The sequence below is a fragment of the Schistocerca nitens genome, chromosome 5 (genome assembly GCF_023898315.1).
Source record: "Schistocerca nitens isolate TAMUIC-IGC-003100 chromosome 5, iqSchNite1.1, whole genome shotgun sequence".
Lineage (NCBI taxonomy): Eukaryota > Metazoa > Arthropoda > Insecta > Orthoptera > Acrididae > Schistocerca > Schistocerca nitens.
In genome coordinates, this window is record NC_064618.1 from 146,288,568 (window position 1) to 146,313,229 (window position 24,662).

The following is a 24,662-nucleotide window of genomic DNA, read 5'->3' on the forward strand; positions in this document are numbered from 1 at the left end:
ATGGAAAGCCCCATTATTGTTTGATTATGAAATGGCTGAGTAATCACTGAAAACTCTCATATCCATTAAATACCTGGAATTACGCATACAGAATTATGTAAACTGGAATGACCATGCGGCAGATGCTAGAGATTCACTGGACAAATTCTCTACCCGCAAAAGGAGGTAGTTTATTAAACACGCATTTGACTGAAACTGGTGTACTGCTCCTCAGTCGGAGATTCTTACCAGGTAGGATTGAAAGAAGAAATAAAAAAGATCATTTACTAAGTGTGAAAGTGTCATGTAGATACTCATCCAACTACAATGGGAGACATTACATGAGATGTGTTGTGAGTCACAGTGTGGCTTACTGTTAGAATTCCAGAGCATACATTTCAAGAAAAGTCAACAAACTTATTGATGCCTCGCTACACAAATCCCAAAAATGAACAACTTCAGTAAAAGTAGAGGGGTTCAAGCTCATACAGAATTTTACCAATGATTGTTCTTCCCATGCACTGCTCATAGCTGTAACGGAAAAGGAAAGACGTGACAGTGATATCCTCCAAAACACACCATATGATGGCTTGTGGAGTGCAGATGTGGATTATTGTATCTACATCAACCCAAGAGATGTAGCACTGACAGTGGTGGAATATTGCACCAAAATTACAGTCCCTGCTGTTAGAATCCAACCTACTATCATCACAGAGTTATAACTGAAAGGCCCAGTTGGGACTTAGGTTCCTTGAATGAGGTAATTTATAACTGTACCTTATGACTGGTGGGCCATGACTGTCTTAGACTCTTCTATGAAGTTGTGTAGTTTTGTAGAAATAGCACTGCCACCAATAGCCAGATACATGTTTGTGATATGATCTGTTGTCTATGCTGAAGTGTGGAGGTTCCTGGCACTGACTTAAGGTTTTTTATGCATTTTCAGGCAAGTGTGACAACTTAATTTTCCTTAGGATATAATCATTGATCCTATAGGTCATCAGCATCTGGAGGAAACACAGTAGCTGCTACAGTGTGTGATTGTCTAGTGCTCCTGTGCATGTGGATTTCTCAAAACAGTTAGTTTCTGATTGTGATAAGTAGTTTGTGGATATATGTCTAATGGTTCTGTATTCATCCTCGACTGCTGATGAAGCTATTTTGAACCTCTGCAGCCATTTGCTCACTGAGAGATGCAGCAGCATAGCTGTGCACTTAACATCATCAGAACTAATGTGAACTATGGTGAACTGATTCTGTAAGTGAGCAAACCACAGCATGGAAAAGCAGCAGCATCTTTGCAGCAATCATGTTAACTATTACATCCACGGTAATAATGCCAGAGCTTGGCAGAGAGTCCCTCATGGTGAACAATGATGATGGATAATTGAACATGACAGTTATTGTTACAGAAACTACATGACATAATCTCTGCTGCTGGTCTCATGCTTAGTGCCTTTACAAATAGCTGTAAGCAGTGAAGTTGTCACATATTATTGTGTAGGTGCTCATTTCAGTTATGTGACCCAGGTCACCAAAAATTGTGTTCCTAAGGGTAACTTTACTAGACACAGTGTTTGCTGATTACAAATAGAGCACATGTACTAAACTGGAAAGAGTTATAGCTGTTTTCACTTTATTTTGAAGAGAAAAATTGTAACAATAAAATCTGGAGAACAGAAATGAAGATAATAGTCTCACATTTTTCTGAATATTTCATTATTTGCCAAGCAATGACCGAACAAAGCTATTAATGATTTCATATATATTGAACATTTGAAATAGTGTTTTGGGTTAATGGTTTGAGTGCACAGTTTTATATAACTGAATGATTCAATATGATCTGTTTCAGACTACCACAACAGTTGTAGCCACTTTCTACCAGGGTGTCAGTCCAGAAACTCAGGAGGGAATGCAAGACTTCAGGGGGCTGCTGTATCTTCTTTCTAGTGAAATGTTCTTCTATAGTGCATACAGTGTGCTCTACACTTTCCCATATGAAATTCCTATATTCCTAAGAGAAAGCAACTTATACTCCTCATCAGCATACTACATTTCCAAGGTCATAGCAGCGGTGAGTAGTTTGTTAACTTCTAGTTGTTACAATGTGTGCTAAGTTTGTGAGAAGTGTAACAGCAGTGCATTCTGATTCAGCTTATACACATAAAACACATACTAAATATAGACTGCAAATTGGAAGAATGGAGTAATATTCATTCATTACCAGCATTAGTCATGTTAAAATGTAACACCCCTTTTATTTCATGAGCAGCCCCAGGTACTGGAATGAGGTTTTTGGCAAATTATAGTATGCTAAGAGGCATGTACTTTGGTGTGTGATAAAGCATCTTAACTTTTGTATCAATCAAGGAGGAGCTTATGGGTGCTCAGTGCAGAGATTGTCAGTGATGTATCAATTGAGAAATTGAAGCAAGTATTATTTTTTAAAATGGAATGACATATGTTTTTTAACAACACTCAAAAGTGCTTGGAAAGATGATTCCAATGATATAAGGCTTGTTAATGTTGAGGTTGAAACTCTTCACAAAAGAATCCCACAAATCTACTAAAATTGGAAAGCGATGTGGCCAGAGTCAGCTACTGTGACGTAAACATCACCAAGCAGAGCTCTCATGCAAAGATCTGTCACTATATGCAGTAAGACAGGCCTACACTACTAAGATAAAACCTCATTTCCTATATGATGTAGATACAGGATCAACTATGATTTTTTATATGAAACTATGGCATATGCTAGCTTCTGGTGCTCCAGATGGGACTTAGGAAAACTATTTCAAATGTGTGTACATTTCCAGGTTTTTTTGTAAACAACTACGGCTTCATCAGGCAATTTTCCATTTAAACCATCCCATTACTGCTGACTTGTCCAAGCCAAAGCAGAAACATTGGTATTCATACTTCACAATGATTGACAACCCTATTCAAGGGAGAAAGGAAACTACACTGTATTAACTTCCTTAGATTTGGAATGATAATAATAATTGTATCAGACCTGTCTGTGCATACTTAAAGTAAATAACCTGCTGTCAGACCAATGTGTCTATAATGTGTCAGAAAAATGTGTTACAAAATTGTAATACACTTAAACAGCTTATTCAGAATGACTGCCAACTTGTCACTCACAAAATAAATACTTCTCTTAAGTAGGTGCTCAGATTGTTTTTATTAACTGCAAGGCACATTTTTAGTCACTGTTTGAGAGATAGATGAACAGATGAAAGTACACTAGATGATATGCCATTGCATACTGTGGTGATTCAGTAGCACATATCATCTGACATAGTTGGGGCTTTAAGATAAACTCAGTCTTTCAGTGCTCCCCATAGAAAGAAATCAAGAGGAGTTAAATCAAGAGATCTGGCCAGCCAATGTAGTCCAGCATTCCATCCTATTCAATTTTCAGGGAACTTCTCATACAGTGTTTTTGTTGCAACATAGGAAGAGTGATCTGCGCAGTGGTCATGTTACAACCACATACACTTTTGCTTACCCAGTTGTACCTCTTCTAGAAGAACAGACAGAATGATATACAAATGTGAATGCATGTTTTTCCATTTAACAAAGTAAGGTCATGCAGTGGAATTTACTATTGTACCTTGTTAAAGTAAATTTTTTTATTAATGTACCGTATTTAAAAAGAAATTTTGTATTAAATTGTTAATCAACATCATGTATGAGCATTATGTTTAGTTCATCTGACTTCTTGTGTAAACAGAGCCTCCAGATTCAGAAAATAAATCTATAAATCTAAGTATTTGAAAACGAAACTCACCACTTTTTGCCAGCATCTGATATATATTGAGAATAAATAAGTTTTTTCTCAACAAAATACAATAGATTATGGGTCCCAGTTACGTATGTAAAAACATGTGCAAAAAGTGACAGATACATTTTTTAAATGCATATTTGAGAGTGTGATTTTGGTTTTAGAGTTGAAATGGATCTGGTGAATAGTGAAACAGATTGGCTAATGCGGAAGAGAAAAATACAAGATTTAATTGACTATCATGAAGGAGCTTTAGATGTGATTGATGGCAAGTTAGTAAAACCTGAACCACTGTCTGAAGGTGCTAATGATGCAGCAATTAAGGATCCTAAAGCCAAATCAGATTTTTATTGTAAAGCGAACAGTTATGCCAAGTCGATGATTACATGTGCAGTTACAGACACTGTGTATCAGAAGATCATGGACAAAGAAACGGCTCATGAAGCATGGAAGGCATTGAAGCAGAATTTCAAAGCATCATCAAAGGACCAGTTTCAAGATTTGTTCAGATTTCTTTGCATTTAATTGGACTTGGGGGGAAGACATCTCCACACACATAGTGAAGTTAACAAGTCTGTGGAATGAACTGAACAACAATGGTACTGGTATGTAAAATTTTACATATTCTACCTGCAAGCTTTGATTCCTTTAAATTAAGTTGGATGTTATTAACAAAAGATGATAAGAAAACATTGATGAATTAAAGGAATAATTGTGCATGTTTGAGAGAAATTTCACAGAGAGTAGTGATAAAATTGAACAAGAGGCATCAGTAGTCAAATCAGGCGTACAAAACAAAATAAAAACTAACAAATTCAAAGTTAAAGGAAAATGTAACTATTGCAAAGAACCGGGCCACTGGATCAAATATTGTAGGAAGTGAATTTTTGATGGAAGACCAGCTAAAAATACAACTGTGCAGAAAAACATGGACAAAACTGTAGTAATGAATGGTAGCATTGTTTAATATTTGTGGCAAGGCTTGTTCATTAAAAGTGGATGGGTACAATTGGTGGATTGACAATGGTGCAATGAAACATATGACAAATAGTCTTGATTACTTTGTCAGCTTTGAAGCACTCAACAATCCCTGCTGTATAAAGGCCACTAGACAGGAGTCTCTAGAAGCAACAGGAAGAGGATCAATTCAGATTCTGTCAACAGTTGGCAGCAAATGTGAAGAGCTGACCCTGACTGATGTCTGGTATGTGCCAAAAATTTCCAAAAACTTTATTTCTGTTTTAGCTGCCCAAGATTGTAGCAAATACAGTATATGTGAATGTATGCTTTCCTGGTGTATACAGCTGGCGAAGAGTTCTCGGGCTTCCAGCCAGGTGGCTGTGTCTTCAAAGTGCAGTTTGAAGACACCGCCACCCGGCTGGAAGACCGAGAACTCTTCGCCAAATACAGTATATTTCAGTCAAGTACTACATATTGCTCTTTGACAATTGGTGGCAGAGTGAGACTGTGTGGAAATCATAAAGTTGGTTGCACTTTATACAAAACAGAAATTAAGCCCTTAGTGCCAGAGAAGGGTGCAACTGTGAATCTTTCAGTGGAAGATAGATTTGATGTACTTCAACTGTCTTGTGAGAGATGGGGTCATCAAGGCAAGCATCATGTTAAAACAAAACTCAAAAAGGAATTTAACATTGATGTTAAGGAAGGGGCAGAGATTTGTGAACCATGAAAATTTGGGAAAGCGCATCGTATACCATTTGGAACTACAGAAAAGTCAACAAGGCCTGCTGAGTTGATATCAGCTGATCTGTGTGGAACTTTTCATGAGTCATTCCAGAAGAAATGTTACCTTGTTTTGTTCAAAGACCATTACACCAACTTTTGCTATGGTTCTTTTGCCGCAGAAAAACCAAAGTGGAGTAAAATTCTCAAAGATTTTCTCTGGCGTACAAAGGCATTGGGGTACTCTGTTAAAGAGATGCTGAGTGACAATGGCAAGGAGTTTGATAATAAAGAGGTTAGATCCATCTTAAGTTCAAATGGTATAACACAGTGATAGACTGCTCCCTATACTCATGAGCAAAATGGTATTTGTGAGTGGGGTAGGACAGTTGTTGAGATGGCCAGGACACTTAAGTATTCAAAACCAGATGTCACTTATCCAGAGCAGATATGGGCTGAACTGGTTAACTCAGCAATTTACACCTTGAACAGGACAGGGAAGTCATCTGTGGAAGGTGTCAGTCCTTAAGAGTTGTGGGAACGGAAAAAGGCCTCTAACTAAACATCTTAGGGTTACTGGCTCAACATATTATGCACACATTCCAAGTGAAAATTGAAGGAAACTGGACAAGAAAGCTGTGAAAGGATATCTCATTGATTATGATGGTGATGAACGCTTCAGGATTTGGATAAAAGGAAGTAATTCCATTGTGCTGACCAGAGATGTACAATTTGAAGAAAAACTGGGTTGGTGAACTGAACAAATTACACTACCATTTCAAGTTGTTGAAAAGCCCATTGCAGGTCCAGAGTATATTAAAAATCAATCAGAGAGTGAGGAAAATACACACTCAGAAGATAGTATGGAGCATGAAACTAGTTCAGACACAGACTCTGATGATGACATTCTGGAAACTTGCAAAGAGGAAATAGGAGTAAGTTAAGAGATCATTCATCATTAAAGAGACCTTAATAATTATGCAATGATAACAGAAGATTTCTTTGTCACAACTGAAGTTCTTGAAACCTACAAGGGTACACTTAGACATGAAGACAGCATCAAATGTAAAGAAGCAATGGACAAAGAAATGGAGTCTCTGATCAAAAATGAAACACAGGAGGTTGAAGACTTACCTAAAGGTGCCAAGGCAATACTATGTAAGTGGATGTTTTGATTGAAACCAAATGAAGACGGTCAGATCAAAAAATTTAAGGCTTGATTGGTTGCCAAGGGTATCAGTCAACGAGAAGGTGTAGATTAAGAGTCAAACTTTTAGTCCAGTTGCAAAAATGACAACAATTTGGTCTAATCTGAGTGTTGCTGCCACTCAAAGAATGTATCTCAGACAGTTTGATGTGTCAACAGCATTCCTGTATGGAAAACTTAAGCAAACCATTTATATGGCACAACCAATAGGTTATGAAGATGGTACCAACAGAGTTTGCAGATTGAAGAAAAGCCTGTATGGTTTAAAACGAGCACCAAGATGCTGGAACCTGCAAAAGGAGTTCAAGATCACAATGGCACCTGCAAACTATTATTTAGGTTTGAAAATTGGACATGACAAGGATGGCTGTATAAAGATTCACCAGAAGGCTTATGCATAACAAATTTGAAAGTGTTTCAACTTTTCAGAGTGTAAAGCAGTTTCTACCACAGTGTTGAAAGTTACAGATGTTTCACAGTCAGGGAAAGATGACATGGTAGAACAGTCTTTTCCATATAGAGAAGCAGTTGGAGCATTAATGTATATGATGCTTGGCACAAGACCAGACCTAGCCTTCAGCGTAAGTGCTCTGTCAAGATCTCTCAATAGTACCACTGAAGAAGACATATTAAGAGTAAAAAGGGTTTTTTGTTATGTATCAGGAATGACTGAATATGGAATCACATACAAGCCAAGAGGAAAGAGCACAATTCTGGAATGCTCCAGTGATGCAGATTTTGGAGGCTTCTCAAAAGAAGGCAGATCAATATCTGGAGTAGTCATCAATTATGCAGGAGGGGCGACATCATGGCTAAGTCAGCGACAAACCATGCTAGCAACATCTACAACTGAAGCTGAACTATTTGCCACAAATGAAGCTGCTGAGGAGATTATTTGGTTAACTCATCTATTCAGAGAAACAACAAGACTATCTGAAATTCCGGTTCTCCAAATTGACAATTCAGCAATAGTGAAGTTGGCAGAGAATACAGAATTTCATCGCAGAACCAAACATATAGCCATCAAGGATTTCTTTATTCATGAAAAACTTTATGAAGGAAGAATTTGAGTTCATCAAATTCCATGTGAAGAGCAGGTAGCGAACATCATGACCAAAGCTCTAATCTTCATAAGATATTGTGTAATCAAATGGGATTTTTGTAAAACTCAGTTTTGTTTTGTTTTGTGGGTTTTCCTGTTTGTTGATTTCAATTTAACAAGGTAAAGTGTTAAAGTAAATTCTTTTCATTAATGAATTTAAAAAGAAGTTTTGTGTTAAATTATTAATCAACATCATATATGAGCAAAATGTTTTGTTTATCTCTGTTTTTTTTTTATTTTTTATTTTGAGTTACAACTCTCGCTCATTTACTCTTTGGTTTTTTTAGAAGCTCCTTGGTCAACTGAGTTCTTGTGTAAACAGTACTTCCAGATTCAGAAATAAATCTAAGTATCTGAGAACTAAACTTACTGCTTTTTGCCAGCACCTGATCTCTATTGAGAAGAAATAAGTTTCTTTTCTCAACAAAATACAATATACCTTATGAAGCCAGGGTGCATTTTCAGCTGCCCAGTAGTGCACATTATGTAAATTTACATTACCATGGTTCATAAAAGTTCCTTTGTCGGTATAGAGCACACTTTGGACAACATACTGACATCTCTTGAGTGCAGCAGAGCAAACCAGCAAAACTATATACAACTTTTGAAATCATGTCCACCAAGTGCATTATTTAGTGACAGATGATATGGGTGGAATTTATGTTGATGCAAGATGCAAGTGACACTCCTCTGGTTGATCCCACATTCCTTGGCAATATGTGCTGCCATTCACCATGTAAAAGTAGAATGTCTAACTTCTTATCATTGGTGTACATGTCTGCATGCAAAGTGTGTTGAAACAGAAATGACCTGCTGTTAGATGACAGTCCCTCCTGCTTCTACAGTGCAGACAAATAAACAGTCAAAAGGTTTGATAGGACAGCCTTGCCTGTGGTGAACATCTTTACAATGCAGTTGCTGATTCCCCTGGCTTCCTTTTCAGTTTCAATCTTATTATTACCAAGCATTGTATCACTGTGCTCATCTTTTCAAATGTTTTCAGATGCCATTAAAAATATATCATTCTATTTAAAAAAAGATCATACTTGCTTCAATATCTCAAGTGAGACAAGAGTTAAGACACTCTCACATACCAAAGAAACATGATCCCTAGCATACTATAACTTTTTTGGAAACCTCATATCGATATCTGGAGCTGTTCATAAAATGAAAGGGGTGTTACAGCTTATGTGAGTCACTCTCTATGTTTTATGTAGGTTCAGTTAAGAAGAAAGACTTTCAGGGATCATAAATGAGGCAAAGTATATAGTAAGAGAGCTGTAAGAAACAAAGATTGTAGACAGTATTAATAGTTGATGATTGTGGAACTGCTTCATTCTAGTTTTACTGGCATAGACTATAAAAACATAAATAAATTAGTAGGGAAGATCCTCAGTTTGTTTATCTTTACAGTCCACTTAATATTTACATTAATACACTAATAACTGTCAAGAAATAATAAGAATTCCTCCTATTTTGTCCACAGTATTTTAGCAATGGATTTAATCATTGATGTAAAATGCTGTGCACTCACTACCTGGATAGCTCAAAATTGGTTTTTTAAATAAATGTTGGTCATGTCTAAGTTAAGAGATCCTATTCCTGTTATACTGCAGCACATATAAAGGCAGTTTTAGTTGTTATAAAGGTAAACATTTTAATAAAGCATTTGAAATATATGTCATTGCACTGCAAATTATGCATATTGTATCATATGGCATCCTATAGGGTATCAAACTATAAAAGTTCCATTAAATATTGTAAAGCTTTTGAGTAAATATCATATTTAGTGTAAGACAAAATAATTTTACTTGGAAAAGGTTGAAACAGAAAATAAATGGGGACGTGTGTCCTATTTCAGATGCCAAGGACTGTAATTGAAACAGCAGTATTTTTTGGATTTATTTTCATACTCGCTGACTTCCCAGTAGGAGGACTGGTTGGATATTTCATGCTATTGGGTCCACTGTTGTTGATATCCATTGGTGCACTAGCCTACGGTAAGGACTTCCACCATTCTAATGACACACTACACACAGCAATTACTGTACTTAGCAAGTGCTTTGTGTATTATGACTGAATATAGATGAAAATTCCTTTAATCTGAAACTGTGAGTTGGTACAGAAAATGAGAATCTCAGTTGGAGGAAGGATTTTAAAACATCTATGAAAAATATATAAATAAATAAAATAAAAATAAAAATAGAAATAAACCTTTCAGCTTCAGTGTAAGCTACCCATCAAAGAAGTGGATGGCTGTTGGCATGAAACTCTTATCACTGAACATCCTCTGAGTCATACTTCACTTTTATTACACTTTCCCTGAAATATGATGCTGTAATTAAATGGAATTATATTTCCATAGGTCTTCTTTTTTAAAAAAATGCTAAGAAAAGCACTGTCAGCAGTTTGGGCAAGACACTGGGTAATATTTATAACTGATTAAAAAAATGCTTCAGTTGTATAGTCTTCAATATCAGATTTTTAAAAACAGGTTCTATAAATAATAGTTTTACACAATCTCTTTCAGTAAATCATCAGCAATGAAAAAGAACAGATTGTCAGGTTCAAATTGTTCAAATGGCTCTGAGCACTATGGGGCTTAACATCTTAGGTCATATGTCCCCTAGAACTCAGAACTACTTAAACCTAACTAACCTAAGGACATCACACACACCCATGCCCAAGGCAGGATTCGAACTTACAACCGTAGCAGTCCCGCAGTTCCAGACTGCAGCACCAGAACCGCACGGCCACCGCAGCCGGCACAGATTGTCAGGCTTCTACTTCATAAAGCTTAGGAGAGTTGGCTGGGGACTAAAATCAATTAATATTTTCGGACAGAACTGCACAGAACAACTTGTAGGAGCACAATAAGCACATAGCTGCTCACTGTGTTCAGTGGTAGTAATGAAGGAAGAGAAGGAGTAGCAGAGTATTGTACTGAAATCTACAGCTGCACTACAATCTCCAAAAGAAAAATATTTTATTAAAAACAGTTACTGGCTCCAAATACCAGTTTCAAAGCCATCATATTCATTATATTGGTACTGCCTGATGAAAGACGATTATGTCTTACTTAATGAAGATGCAAATTTTGAAATTTGTCTCAAAGATATAAAATATCTTTCTAGTTATCACCTCAATTAAAAGATGTGGCAACTATAACATAAACTTGGGCAGTTAAGACATCTGTCATCTTATGGGAGGTGTAGGATACATGTGGAGAACAGAACGTCTTAGTAATAAAAATGTCCCTCCTCCTACGTCTCAAAACTAAATATTTCAAAGCTACAGATGTTTCTGCGCTGAGGGATAATAGCTTGCAAAGAAAGGATGACCTCAGTGGAGAGAGAGCTAAATGTTGAGTGGCTACATCTGTAATGGTGCTTAACATCTGTAACTCTTCCTCTCAACACTCATATACAAGAAACATCTGTTACAGTGCAAATGCTTTACTATAGTAACAAAGTGTTCATGTTACATGTAGCCAAATGAGACTCTTAAAAAATCTTGTGACATGGCCCCCTTAACTATTTGCAAGGACTGTAATGCAAACATTGTGCTATGAGTCTTTTCTCTAATGTTTCTGTTGTCACGTTGAGTTAAGATTGAACACAGTGTGGGACAGCGAGTGGAAAAATTTTATTTTTATTCTATTGTTGTTCTCAACACAGGCTCTCTAACTACAATGTTGGCATTGGGATTCATAGAAAATGCAGTTTACCGTAACAATTTTCACTATATTCTGAAAATGATAAAGCAAAAAGTTTCAAATAAATATTTAACCAAGCAATGCTACTATCAGCTATTGTACTATCAGAGCTGTTCAGAGTCTATTGTGCGGATCCTGTTATCCCTAGATAATGAAACTGTTCAATAACCATTATCGATGTAAATGTTCAAAGTGAATGCTCACCAAAATTTGATGTTAACACTCATCAAACAGCCCGCATCTCGTGGTCGTGCGGTAGCGTTCTCGCTTCCCACGCCCGGGTTCCCGGGTTCGATTCCCGGCGGGGTTAGGGATTTTCTCTGCCTCGTGATGGCTGGGTGTTGTGTGATGTCCTTAGGTTAGTTAGGTTTAAGTAGTTCTAAGTTCTAGGGGACTGATGTCCATAGATGTTAAGTCCCATAGTGCTCAGAGCCATTTGAACCAACTCATCAAACACCACACTAGTAAAGATAGAAGGTCTGTCCTGTGGCGACACGTGAAAATACGACATACGCAAACTGAGAATAAATCACTGGAGTCATTCCACAATTAACACTTTACCCCAATGCGAACTCATTGTTACGTGCATACCGAGTTACATAATACGGCATCCAAGGCTGTTCCTTGCAACTGCACAAACTTGACACAGCTTCCGACACGAAGTGCGCACTGATACAAATCTAGAAGAGAACTGGGGCCTGACTCTAGCTCACAGCGCTTTTATTTATATAGCCACGGTGCTGACTGCCGAAGGTGCAGCTGACAAAATTTGCCTTCCTAACTAGCCGCTCATGCTAGTAAAGCACCACTTCAAGTTACTAAATAATTAATTGCTTCATTCACTGAAGGCCAATGAAGCTCTCAATTTAATTGTGCTATCAGCACACAGGTAAGTATCTGTAGTAAAATTCTGATGTGGTGAGGTTAAATACTTTTGGTGAGATAATTATTTTAGTTGCACTGCATGCAATAGATGAGCTCTGAACTTGCCCTTTGGAGATATGCTACAGCTATAGTTTTATAGCTACCTTTCGGAAACTTCTCACATCTTTGTTATTATAGCATATCTCCATTCTACCTAAATCTACACATCCTAGCTTTATCTAATCACTTACTTAATCTATCTTGCTTCCATACTCTTAGGATACAAAAACAGAAAATCATGAATTTCAACCAAAATATTACTTTGTGAGATCCCACATGCTGTTTCCATTAAATTACAATGAAAAAGGAATCCGAATATAAACTTTGAAGTTTCTAGCTCCTTCCTGTTGCGCTGATGATTTTTATATAAAACATCCAAATTTAGAAAACTGTTAAAGTTAGTAAACTGAAACTTAACACATTATCATTTTAGCATCACTCCTAACACATTATTAACTTTTCAGATTATTTGCTTTACTTTTAATGTATTGCACAACATTTGTGACACCATAGCTAGTTACAGTGGACTAGACTGGCCCACAATGGAAAGCATATGAATTCTATATGGTGTGAGCAGACTGCTTCCCTACAACAGAGATAAGCACTTTGTAAGTGCCAAAGTGTAACTTCCTGTTAACAGTTTCTCAAGATGCTCTTCTGGCCTTGTAAACACTACTCATGGGTAAATAGTTGATGATTTGGTCTTCTAATGAAATTCTGGTTGCACTTTGAAGACAGAGCAAGACCAAAATGAAGTATCTGAAGCAGGGCCAGAAAAGTTAAATGGCTCCCACATGACACCCAGGTGTGGGTGGATCACATTAAAAACGTGATATGCCACACCAGTGAAGAATCTGTCCCACAGTCTTCTGGACAATTATGGAGTCAATCTGTTTCTTATGGAGTGAGCAACATTTGCATTAAGGGACAGATAGTGCTAGTCACAATCCTGTGATATTATTCTATCAGTGTGGTATGACATCATCTTTGTTGTATACTATCTTATTTATTCTTTGTCAGGATGTACAGAAACCAGCAATGAATTTATTAAGCAGTTCTTTTCTAACCCACATCTGAGGTATATATCCAAGAATGCAATAAATTTTGTAGCTAAAACCATGATAATAATTTGACATTCTGGGTGGTGGTATGGGGGAAGGGCTGAAAATAAAACCCATTACAGTATACACTGAGGTGATAAAAGTTGTGGGATATCTCATATCATGTTGGACTTCCTTTTGCCAGCATAATGCAACAACTTGACGTGGCATGGACTGGACAAGTCACTGGAAGTCCCCAAAATATTGCTGCCTCTATAGCTGTCAGTAATTGTGAAAGTTTCGCTGGTGCATAATTTTGTGTGCAAACTGACCTCTTGATTCTATCCCATAGATGTTTGATGCAATTCATGTCAAGTAATCTGAGTGTCCATATCTCTTACATGAATTGTCCGGAATGTTCTGATACAGCACGCTGTCACCTGTAAAAATTTCATTGTTGCTTGGGGACATGAAGTCCATGAAATTGCTGAAAATGGTCTCCAAGTAGCCAAACATAACCATTTTCAGTCAATGATCATTTCAGTTGGACCAGAGGACCCAGTCCATTCCATGTAAACACAGCTCACACCATTATGGAGCCACCATCAGCGTGTTGCACAATGCCTTATTGACAACTTGGATCCAAGGCTTTGTGGGGTCTGTGCCACAATTGAACCCTACCATTAGCTCTTAGTAACTTAAATCAGGACTCATTTTACTAAGCCACAGTTTTTCAGTTATCTAGGGTCCAACCGATATCGTCACTAGCCCAAGAGAGACGGTGCAGGTAATGTTGCACTGTTAGCAAAGTCACTTGCATTGGCTGTCTGTTGCCATAGACCACTAATGTCAAATTTCACTGCACTGACCTAATGGATATGTTTGACATACAGCCTACATTGATTCCTGTGGTTGTTTCACACAGTGTCGCTTGTCTGTTAGCACTGACAACACAGGCATTGCTACTCTCAGTCATTAAGCAAAGTCGATCAGCCACTGTGTTGTCCATGGTGAGAGGTAATGCCTGAAATTTGGTATTCTCAGCACACTCTTGTTATTGTGGATCTCAGAATATTGAATCCCTAAATGATTTCCAAAATGACATGTCCCATTTGTCTAGCTCCGACTACCATTCCACATTGAAAGTTCATTAATTACCACCGTGTGGCCATAATCATGCCAGAAACCTTATTTCACATGATCACCTGAGTACAAAGGACAACTCAGCCAATGCACTGCCCTTTTGTACCGTGTGTATGCAATATGACTGCCATCCTTATATGTGTATATTGCTATCCCATGATTTTTGTCGTCTCACTGTATTGCAGCATCTCGAGGGGTGTACTAAACAAATGTTTCTCACTTTGTTCAGTTTAGTCAAAAAGAATGGAGAGTTTACCTATGTGTAGAATAATGAAATTTTAATACCTCCCCCCTCCCTCCCTGAACACTTCAAGGAGCAGTCTTTGTGTTGCCCTCAGTGCCTATGTGTGACGATCTTTAAATTGATGACTGATTTATCTTGTGTCTGCACTTTATACAGCTGTGAAGTCACTTACAGTATTGTTTCAGGTTATTCCATCATTAATAACTTAATCCTACTCAAAACAGCTATACAACATGCACAGATTAGATTAGTACTTATTCCATAGACCAATCGTTCGGATTGTTAATAACATATTTCATAAGTGAATATATATATTGTGAGGTTACAGTGAAGATTTGTAGCTCTTTAAATAAGTGTCTGCAGGATGATCTTGGATGAGCTCCAGCAATTATTCTGATTACATGCTTTTGTGCAATGAACACTCTTTTACTCAATGATGAGTTACCTCAGAATATGATGCCATACGAAAGCAGAGAATGAAAATAGGCGTGGTAAGCTAATTTACTCAGATGTATAATCGCCAAAATTTGCAATGACCCTAATAGCATAAGTAGCTGAACTCAAACGTTTCAGCAGATCCTCAGTGTGTTTTTTCCAGTTCAACCCCTCATCAATGCATACACCTAGAAATTTTGAATATTGTAACAAAATATTCAATCAAAACCTGATAGGTTGTTTGTTTGTGCTGAGAAACACTATGTCTGTCTTGAATGTGTAATGTTGCTGGATAGCTCCATCAATAGAATATCCAAGGATCTTTCCTCTCATAGTGCTAGTTGAGGTAGTAGATCTGTGAATTCCTATTTGAAGTGTCCATGATGGTAACATGTTACTCGTAACTTCCCTTACACCACCATTTACGTATTTTACTGAAATCATTGTGTTGCCTTCTGTTAATTTCCTTTATCCATATATGGGTGTTAACATCCATACTGTAGTGCATCTTGATACAAACAATGACAACAAAAACAGAAACAATGAGATATAGATGGATCAGATGTTAAAAAAATTACATTTCCATATTGTTTGCTTCAGACTTATTTCTTGTTTATTACCAAATTTATATCTGTTTCCTTATTTCCTCCTCCATTTATTTCAGCAATTTTAAAATGTTGATTGTCACACTGAAATTCTTCTGTAACATCTCAGTATTTCACAAAACATGCTAATTTATCGGCAGAGCAGCCTCTTCAGATGTCACTTAGCAGAAATTATAAATTGAGCAACTTAGCATTTGCAGTACAAATACTATCAACTGCATCTGAAATGAACACATAAAAAATAGTGTAAACAAGTTACTTTGAATCTATTGTTAGGTATGGTATTGGTTTTGGGGGAAAAGATTGGCTAATATAATTTGGATACTAAAGATGCAGAAAAGAAATCATTCAGAATACATACGTTGGCTATCATAAAGAACTATGTCACTCATTATTTAGAAAACTTCAAATATTAACTCTCTCATTCCCATAATTTATGAGATTATTACTTTTTTGTAGACAGGAATTATTGTAGTTCCACTGAACAGAAAATTATCTGAGATACTGATACTGAAATGCTACTGATCAGTTGACATTCGGACAAATTCATGATGCACAAAGGTATTTTTGACTGGACACAGTTTATTATATATCCCACTAACTATACATGGCTGTTCACAGATATGTCATTTTACTTTTACCATACATACTTTTTATTAGTTTAAAAGATTGTAACTGTAATGTAAATTTTAATACATCTCCTGCACATGAACCAAATGGTTTGCAAATGTGCATTTTAAGACTAATAAACCGCAGTTCCACAACTCACAATAAAAAGCTATTTTTGTGTGCTACACAAAGACTACATTTAATAATGTTTTGTTTTGCATGGTATGCATCTACTAGTATTTTGTAGTAATGTTTAAGAATTTAACAATAAAACAATATCAATTTTTTCCATTTGCTGTCTGATCCTGTTTCTTTACTTTGCATCAATGTTTTAATCAAATCTTATTTGTCTTTCAGGTTGTATGATGTCAGCCCTCTTTGAATCATATGATCTCATAGCTACATTGACTGTTGCAATTGATCTTCTCTCAATGCTGATGGCTGGAATATTTAATAATCTCAGGTAAAAAAGGAAAGAAACATAGCAAGCTATAAGTTTTGTCATGTTAAGGCACAACCAAGTACAAATCCAAAAGCATAGTCACCAATAAGTTTTAACAGTTAGTACTGAAAGCACATTTATTACTGATGCCAATGCACAGTCAGAACAGAACTGACCTCCTGGATTGAGAGTGCAGCTTTTTATACAAACATTGAAAGTTCCAGAATACTCTTATATATGCGAACATTCAATATTCCACAATACACAAACATTGCAAATATAAGATATTTCAAGAATCTTTCAGAAATGATAAATGCTAAATAATAAATGATTACTGGTTAAGCTGGCAACTCACAACATACTAAGCCAGTGACACTAACCAGTATGCCACATTGCATACACCACATCTCATAGCATTATTCCCTCTGCTCTCCTGGAGAAACTGTGACCCATTGTTTCAAAAGCTGTCACTGGAGCTGCCTGCAACACCCTGGATCTACATCTTGTCAGTGGTCCTCTGTATGGTGGTTTTGGTACAGCTTCACATTCTGGTTATGCAGCTACATCCTCTTCACTATGATGAGCCTCAAATGTAACTCCTCCCACTGAAGTTTCGTGACAGTTGAGAGTGTCTTTAGTTTCCTTGAACCCCCAACAGTTGATTGTACACCTCAACTGCAGTAAGGCCTTATATGGAGAACATGTTTGAGATCTGTGCACTTTTGTTTTCATGGTGAAGGGTCGTAATCCTCAATTTCATATGCGATGTCCAACAATCTATGAAAGATACGATATGGCCCAAAGCAGTGCATTAGTAACTTTTCAAATAGTCCCACTTTCCACATAGGTGTAAAAACCCATACCAATTTCCCCAAGCTACATTTCACTCATTGCTGCTTGGCATTATATCACTCTTGGTCTTTCTCCTGGGCGTCCACCATTCGTATACGTGCCAACTGCTTTGCTTCTTTGGTCCTGATCACATGATCTTTCATATATGATCCTCAGTAATGTCCTGTTGAAACAGGATCATTGTATGTATTGTTCCAGCCTCATGACTATGGAGAAGAAAGAATAGTGTGAAGGCTGCAGTGTCTTGCTTCATTGTGTTGTATGCAAATGTTATGTCAGGCAACAGCATATTAAAGTCTCTCAGTTCAATATCATTGTATTAGGATGGTGCATAAGTTCATAAAGGTTTTGTTTTGTATATTGGTATTCTTGTTGGCAAGGGTTTATTTATCAACTGTCATTTTTTATTTGTAGTTTGCTGTTGCTATTCAAGTTTACATATTGTCATTTGGAGATAGTGAGTAGAGTTGTGGATGTTAGAAAATGGAGGGCCAAGTGGAGAAATCAGAACATTTCTGATGTATTATTCTGTTTGAGTTCAATAAAAGAGTGACAGCAGTGGAGGCCAACAGAAACATTTGCGCCATATATGCAGATAATGCCACTGGGCAGAACATGACAAGAAGATGATTTTCTCATTTTAAGGAGGATTGTTTTGATGTTAGCAACTCTCCACATTTAGGAAGACCATGGGTATTTTATGAAGATCATTTAAACACATTAATTCACAATGGTTTATCTCACTGTACTCAAGAATTGACAAATGTGATGAACTGTGATCATTCCTCCACCATGTGACATTTGCATGCAATAGGGAAGGTTCAATAAACTGATGTATGGGTACCATATGCCCTAAGTCAAAATCATACAAATCAGCAGGTGGTCATGTGTGCGTATCTGCTTGCTCATCATCAGTTGGCTTGTGAACAACATGATCATTCCTATACTGCATCATAACTGGTGATTATAAATGGTGTCTTTGTGCTAACATAAGGAAAAGAAAGGAATGGCTGAACCCAAAAAAAAGCAGTAGTTCCCTGTACAAAGACCCATGAGCATCCACAAAAGATAATGTTACACACCTGTTGGAACAGTAATGGTGTGATGTACTATGAATTAATTCCCTGAAATGTAACCATCACTGCTGACATTTATAGCCAGCAACTGAGACATCTTGCAGATGCAATCCAAGAGCAATAACCGGGAAGACTGTATGAAGAGATGTTACTCCACAATAACACCCATCTCCAGCCAACATTCTGCTAGATTGACAAAAGACACTACACAGGAGTTGGGCTGGAAAGTTATTCCACACCCACTTTATTCACCTGATCTTGCACCCTCAGACTTTGACTTTTTCTACTCTTCATCAAACAACCTTCAAGAAACTTCCTTTCTGAATGAAAATGCGCTCTTATCATGGCTCAATGAGTTCCTCACCTCAAATCTACTTGATTTCTGCAGTCAGAGAATCAGAAAGTTACCCCAGCATTTGTAGACTGTTGTAAATAGTGAAGCAGAATACATTATTGATGAGTAAAGGCTCCATTATGTGTATATGTTATTTTTATTAAACTTAAGGGAAAATGCTATGAACTTATGCACCAAATTAATACATCAAGAGATTATCTGGTAATGTCTTATTAAAACATTCTATGAGCCCATTTGTCTGTGGGTGGTATGCAGTTGTCATCCTGTGGGTGATATCGCAAAATGAAATCATCTCTGACACTAGCCTTGACTTGAAAATTTTTTCACAATCAGACATCATCACACAGGTTGCTTCATTCTTCAGAATGATGCCTTCTACAAGGAACTATTACACTCAGCAAAGTTGTTGTGACAGTGTAGCAGCTGGGGTAGTCATTGCAAACATTTTTCAACTATGGGAACCTCCGAAAGAGGTCAATTCCAGTTTGGTCAAATGTTGCAGGTGCAGGCGGGACTGGTACCAGATGTCCCAGAGGTAATTGTGGCACATGATTCCATTGTTGGCATTTCTTATAGTGGCTCATGAATAGGTAGGAACCTAATCAATGATATCTGCCTCTGATTCTTCCTAAAGTCTTCAAAAATCCCAGGTTATTGTATGTTGAAGCATCATGGACATACTTCAGAATAGCTGCCCATAGATGAACTGATATGAAGACCAACTATTCCTATCATATTGGATCATAGTTACTCTTACAAAATTATCCATTAATATGATTTATCTTTTGGTCAGTCCTTTCATCTTCATGGCTTCTACAGGTTTCAGCAATACTGTATCTTCTCTCCATTTAGTGACAGTGACATTTAATGCAACTGTCCTCAAAGGATTGCTTGAAAGACAGTTGGTGTCCTTGAGTTTTCATCTGCTGTTGTATGACACTGTTACATTGTACTACTGAAACTTCAGTGCCTGTTGTGACATTCTCCTGCTTTATTTCTTCATTGATAGTCCTCAGTGTCGACATACTGCGTTGTTATACTGGCTGAAAAATGGGGGGTGGAAGTTCAACACTGACTACTGTAAGTGATGTAGTTGACAGTTGCACAATTGTGTTTCACAGTTCTTTGCTTTCACTGTTCATAACCCCACCAATATTACACAGTTAATGTTTCCAGTTCACTATTGGTTAACTTTTGGTAAGCCTCCTTAATAGTCTGCAAGCAAACATCAGCATACTGCTACAAAAGTTTACTGTTGAACATCTATGAGCAGTAAAAACCTAACCACACAGTTCACAGTCTCTCAGAATAATAGAGTACATGCGACACTACTGAACAGACACTGTCATTATTTTAACACATGGCCTATTTGTGATACACTTATTTCATGGTTAAGTTGATGCATTGTTGTTGATTTAACTAATACAGGTTTCTCATCTGAAAATCAGCTGTGGACTGACTGTCTCGGTACCAAAAATCGGGCCTTTATATATCCTCACAATAATAGGCACTGAAACTATACATTGTTTGATGCTTAAGTTACAGAAATTACAATTAAACATAACTCATTCAATTAACTGAATATATCGAAAAATTCCTTCTTTTTAACAGTTTCTTCTACTACTAGGGTTAAGCCAAATTATTTGTTTAAATGATGAAATTAACAGATATAGTCATCCAAACAATACTTTTGAGAAACCTGGTAATTACTTTGGAATTAAATAAGGGCTGGCTTTGCTAATATGTTTCTGAATGGAGCCAGATAAATACTTTAAGAATCCTAGTATTTCCTCTTCCAAATGTAATTACTATAGAATTTATTTTTTGTTTATGAGTCAACAATAGAATCTAAGTCACAAAACAATTACTGATTTCACCTCATAAAAAAGATATTTACCAGGAATAGTCAAAATAAATTAGGAAACTGATGACATACACAAAACTAAGCACAAAATTTGCCCCTGGTGGTATATTCTTTAAGACTGAGGCCAATCTTTCTCTTTTATGAAAATCCAGATTATACACATGTACTTTTAATGTTAATTAGGCAAAAATGAAAATGAAAGGAATTTATGGAGGCAGATGGCAAAACAAGAGAGGAAGTAAAATGAACCATCACACTGTCTTGCCCGTTTGTCCAATGGACCCTCCAGGCTAGTCAGCCAGTAGAGAGAATGGTGGTCTGCCACTGTGGTGAATGGTTTGGCAAATAAATATGGCTGGAACTTGCTGGTAGCCCAAACAACTGCAAACTCATCATGGAGCTGGAGATATGTCTGGAAGCATAAGCTATTACATTTTAAGCACCTTCCTGAATTTGTACTAGAGCTGCTCCTATTCCAAAGTCCTTAGCATTGGTGTGAAGTTCTGGCTAGGCATTTTCATCACACAGTGCTAGAACTGGAGAAGGAGTACATCCCTCCTTAAAGGACAAGGAAAGTTCTTTTTTGTGCCTCATTCCATTAAACATTAAAATCTGTCGGCACCCCCCCCCCCCCCCCCGCCCCCTACAGTAGTTCTTGCAAGGACATGTCTTGGTACTGAAGTCCTTTATGAATCACTGGAAATATGAGCACATGCTTCGGGGGGGGGGGGGGGGGGGGGGGGGGGAGCAAGAAAGAAAAAGCCAAGTAATCATAAAATCTATGACTGCTCTTATTTTTTCTGGACTGGACTGGGACAGACTCAATCACTATTCACTACATGCTAAATGATTTTTATTTTTTTGGGTGACATAGAGGCCCTTTTTTGTATTAAAGCAGGTATGCGCATTCTGAACACACTTTAGCACGACTTTCAGGAGTTTTATATGTCCTTCAAGGGTGTCTGAAAAAATAAAGGTGTCATCCAGACAGCAAAGAGACATCTATTTAAGATGCCAAAGCATGTTGTCCATCATACGTTTGAAGGTGGCTGGAGCATTACACAATCTAAATGGCAAAACTTTAAACTCAGAGATCACGAGGAGCTATGAAGGCAATATTTTCTCAATCAGCCTCGTCAACCTCAATTTGTCAGTAGCCTGTGTGCATGTCCATAGTTGAGAAATACTTTGCTCCTTTCCAGCAGTATAGGATATGCGTGACAATGAGTAGACATCTTCTCTCTTTTAACTGACACAGAAATTCGATGTGCCATCATTCTTTTTCACAAAGATCTCAGAGAGATCACAGACTCTCTGAAGTTTCAATAATGTCATCTTGTAGTTCTTCCCCATTTACTTCTGAACTGTCCCTTGTTCATCTGGTGTCACACTGTATGAGCACTGGTTGATTGGTGGATGATCCGCTGTGTTGATGGGCTGCCTGTTCTGTCTGTTCCAGTCACGCCAAATCCTGTTGGCAGTTCAATACTAGCTTCCTCCACTGTGTTGCCTGTAGTGGTAGTGGAGCATGAATCTTCCGCACTGATACTATGGAGCTCTGATCTTCAACAGTCTATGACTGCTTGTGATGTCTGCAAAATGCCCTTTCTGAAGCCTGATAAAATGACAAGTTTAATGGGCTGAGTTCCGTCTTTGATGGTTATTCATATACTACATGTTTCTATTGGCTTTTCATATTTCCCATTTGTGACTGGCAGCACAAAATATATATATATATATATATATATATATCTAAAAAGAAAGATGATGAGACTTACCAAACAAAAGCGCTGGCAGGTCGATAGACACACAAACAAACACAAATATACACACAAAATTCAAGCTTTCGCAACAAACTGTTGCCTCATCAGGAAAGAGGGAAGGAGAGGGAAAGACGAAAGGATGTGGGTTTTAAGGGAGAGGGTAAGGAGTCATTCCAATCCCGGGAGCGGAAAGACTTACCTTAGGGGGAAAAAAGGACAGGTATACACTCGCACACACACACATATCCATCCACACATACAGACACAAGCAGACATATTTAAATGGTCTTTAAATATGTCTGCTTGTGTCTGTATGTGTGGATGGATATGTGTGTGTGTGCGAGTGTATACCTGTCCTTTTTTCCCCATAAGGTAAGTCTTTCCGCTCCCGGGATTGGAATGACTCCTTACCCTCTCCCTTAAAACCCACATCCTTTCGTCTTTCCCTCTCCTTCCCTCTTTCCTGATGAGGCAACAGTTTGTTGCGAAAGCTTGAATTTTGTGTGTATATTTGTGTTTGTTTGTGTGTCTATCGACCTGCCAGCGCTTTTGTTTGGTAAGTCTCATCATCTTTCTTTTTAGATATATTTTTTCCACGTGGAATGTTTCCCTCTGTTATATATATATATATATATATATATTTTTTTTTTTTTTTTTTTTTTTTTTTTTTTTTTTTTTTTTTTTTTTTTTTTTGGAAGGCTTTGACCCTGTACCATACAAGTGGCTTTTAGTGAAATTGTGTGCTTATGGAATATTGTCTTAGTTATGTGACTGGCTTCATGATTTCCTGTCAGAGAGTTCACAATTCACAGCAATTGATGGAAAGTCAGAAAGTAAAACAGAAGTGATTTATGTTGTTCCCCAAGGTAATGTTATAGGTCCTTTGCTGTTCCTTATCTATATAATTGATTTAGAAGGCCATCTGAGCAGCCATCTTAGGTTGTTTGCAGATGACACTGTTGTTTATCTACTAGTAAAGTCATCATAAGATCAAAACTAATTGCAAGACAATTTAGAAAAGTCATGTGTATGATGCAAAAATTGGCAGTTGACCCTAAATAATGAAAAGTGTGAGGTCATGCACATGAGTGCTAAAAGGAATCCATTACACATCAGTTACATGATAAGTCAGTCAAATCTAAAGGCCATAAATTCAATTAAATACCTAGGAATTACAATTATGAAACGCTTAAATTGGTGGGAACACATGGAAAATGTTGTGGGGAAGGCTAACCAAACACTGCATTTTATTGGTAGGACACTCAGAAAATGTGACAGATCTACTAAGGAGACTGCCTACACTACGCTTATCCATCCTCTTTTGAAATACTGCTGCATGGTGTGTGATCCTTACCATATAGGAATGACAGAATACATCAAAAATTATCAAAGAAAGGCAGCATGTTTTGTATTATCTTGAAATAGGGGAGAGAGTGTCACTGAAATGATACAGAATTTGGCACAGACATCATTAAAACATAGGCGTTTTTTGTTGCAAAGGAATCTTTTCACAAAATTCCAATCATCAACTTCCTCTTCCAAATGAAAAAATATTTTGTTGACACCAACCTACATAGGGAGAAATGATCACCATGATAAAATAAGGGAAATCAGAGTTCATACAGAAAGATGTAGGTGTTCATTCTTTCCGCACGCTATACGAGATTGGAATAATAGAGTATTGTAAAGGTGGTTCAATGAACACTCTGCCAGGCACTTAAATGTGATTTAAAGAGTATCCATGCAGATGCAGATAGTGCTTGGTGATCTGTTGTATAATAAGCACCTTGCTTTAGCTAGGTCTTTATTAATCAGTTGTAGTTGGCTACTGTTGACC

The 24,662-nt window shown here is 37.2% G+C and overlaps 1 protein-coding gene across 1 annotated transcript in view; it reads left to right on the top strand.

Moving 5' to 3' along the window:
* Nucleotides 1–24,662, top strand: part of LOC126259259 (protein scarlet-like) — a 128,512-nt gene that overhangs the window by 87,923 nt on the left and 15,927 nt on the right. Inside the window, exons 11-13 of the mRNA XM_049955894.1 lie at nucleotides 1,832–2,053; nucleotides 9,620–9,758; nucleotides 16,831–16,936. Coding sequence (XP_049811851.1) covers nucleotides 1,832–2,053; nucleotides 9,620–9,758; nucleotides 16,831–16,936 — 467 coding nt within the window. The remainder of the gene's footprint in view (nucleotides 1–1,831; nucleotides 2,054–9,619; nucleotides 9,759–16,830; nucleotides 16,937–24,662) is intronic.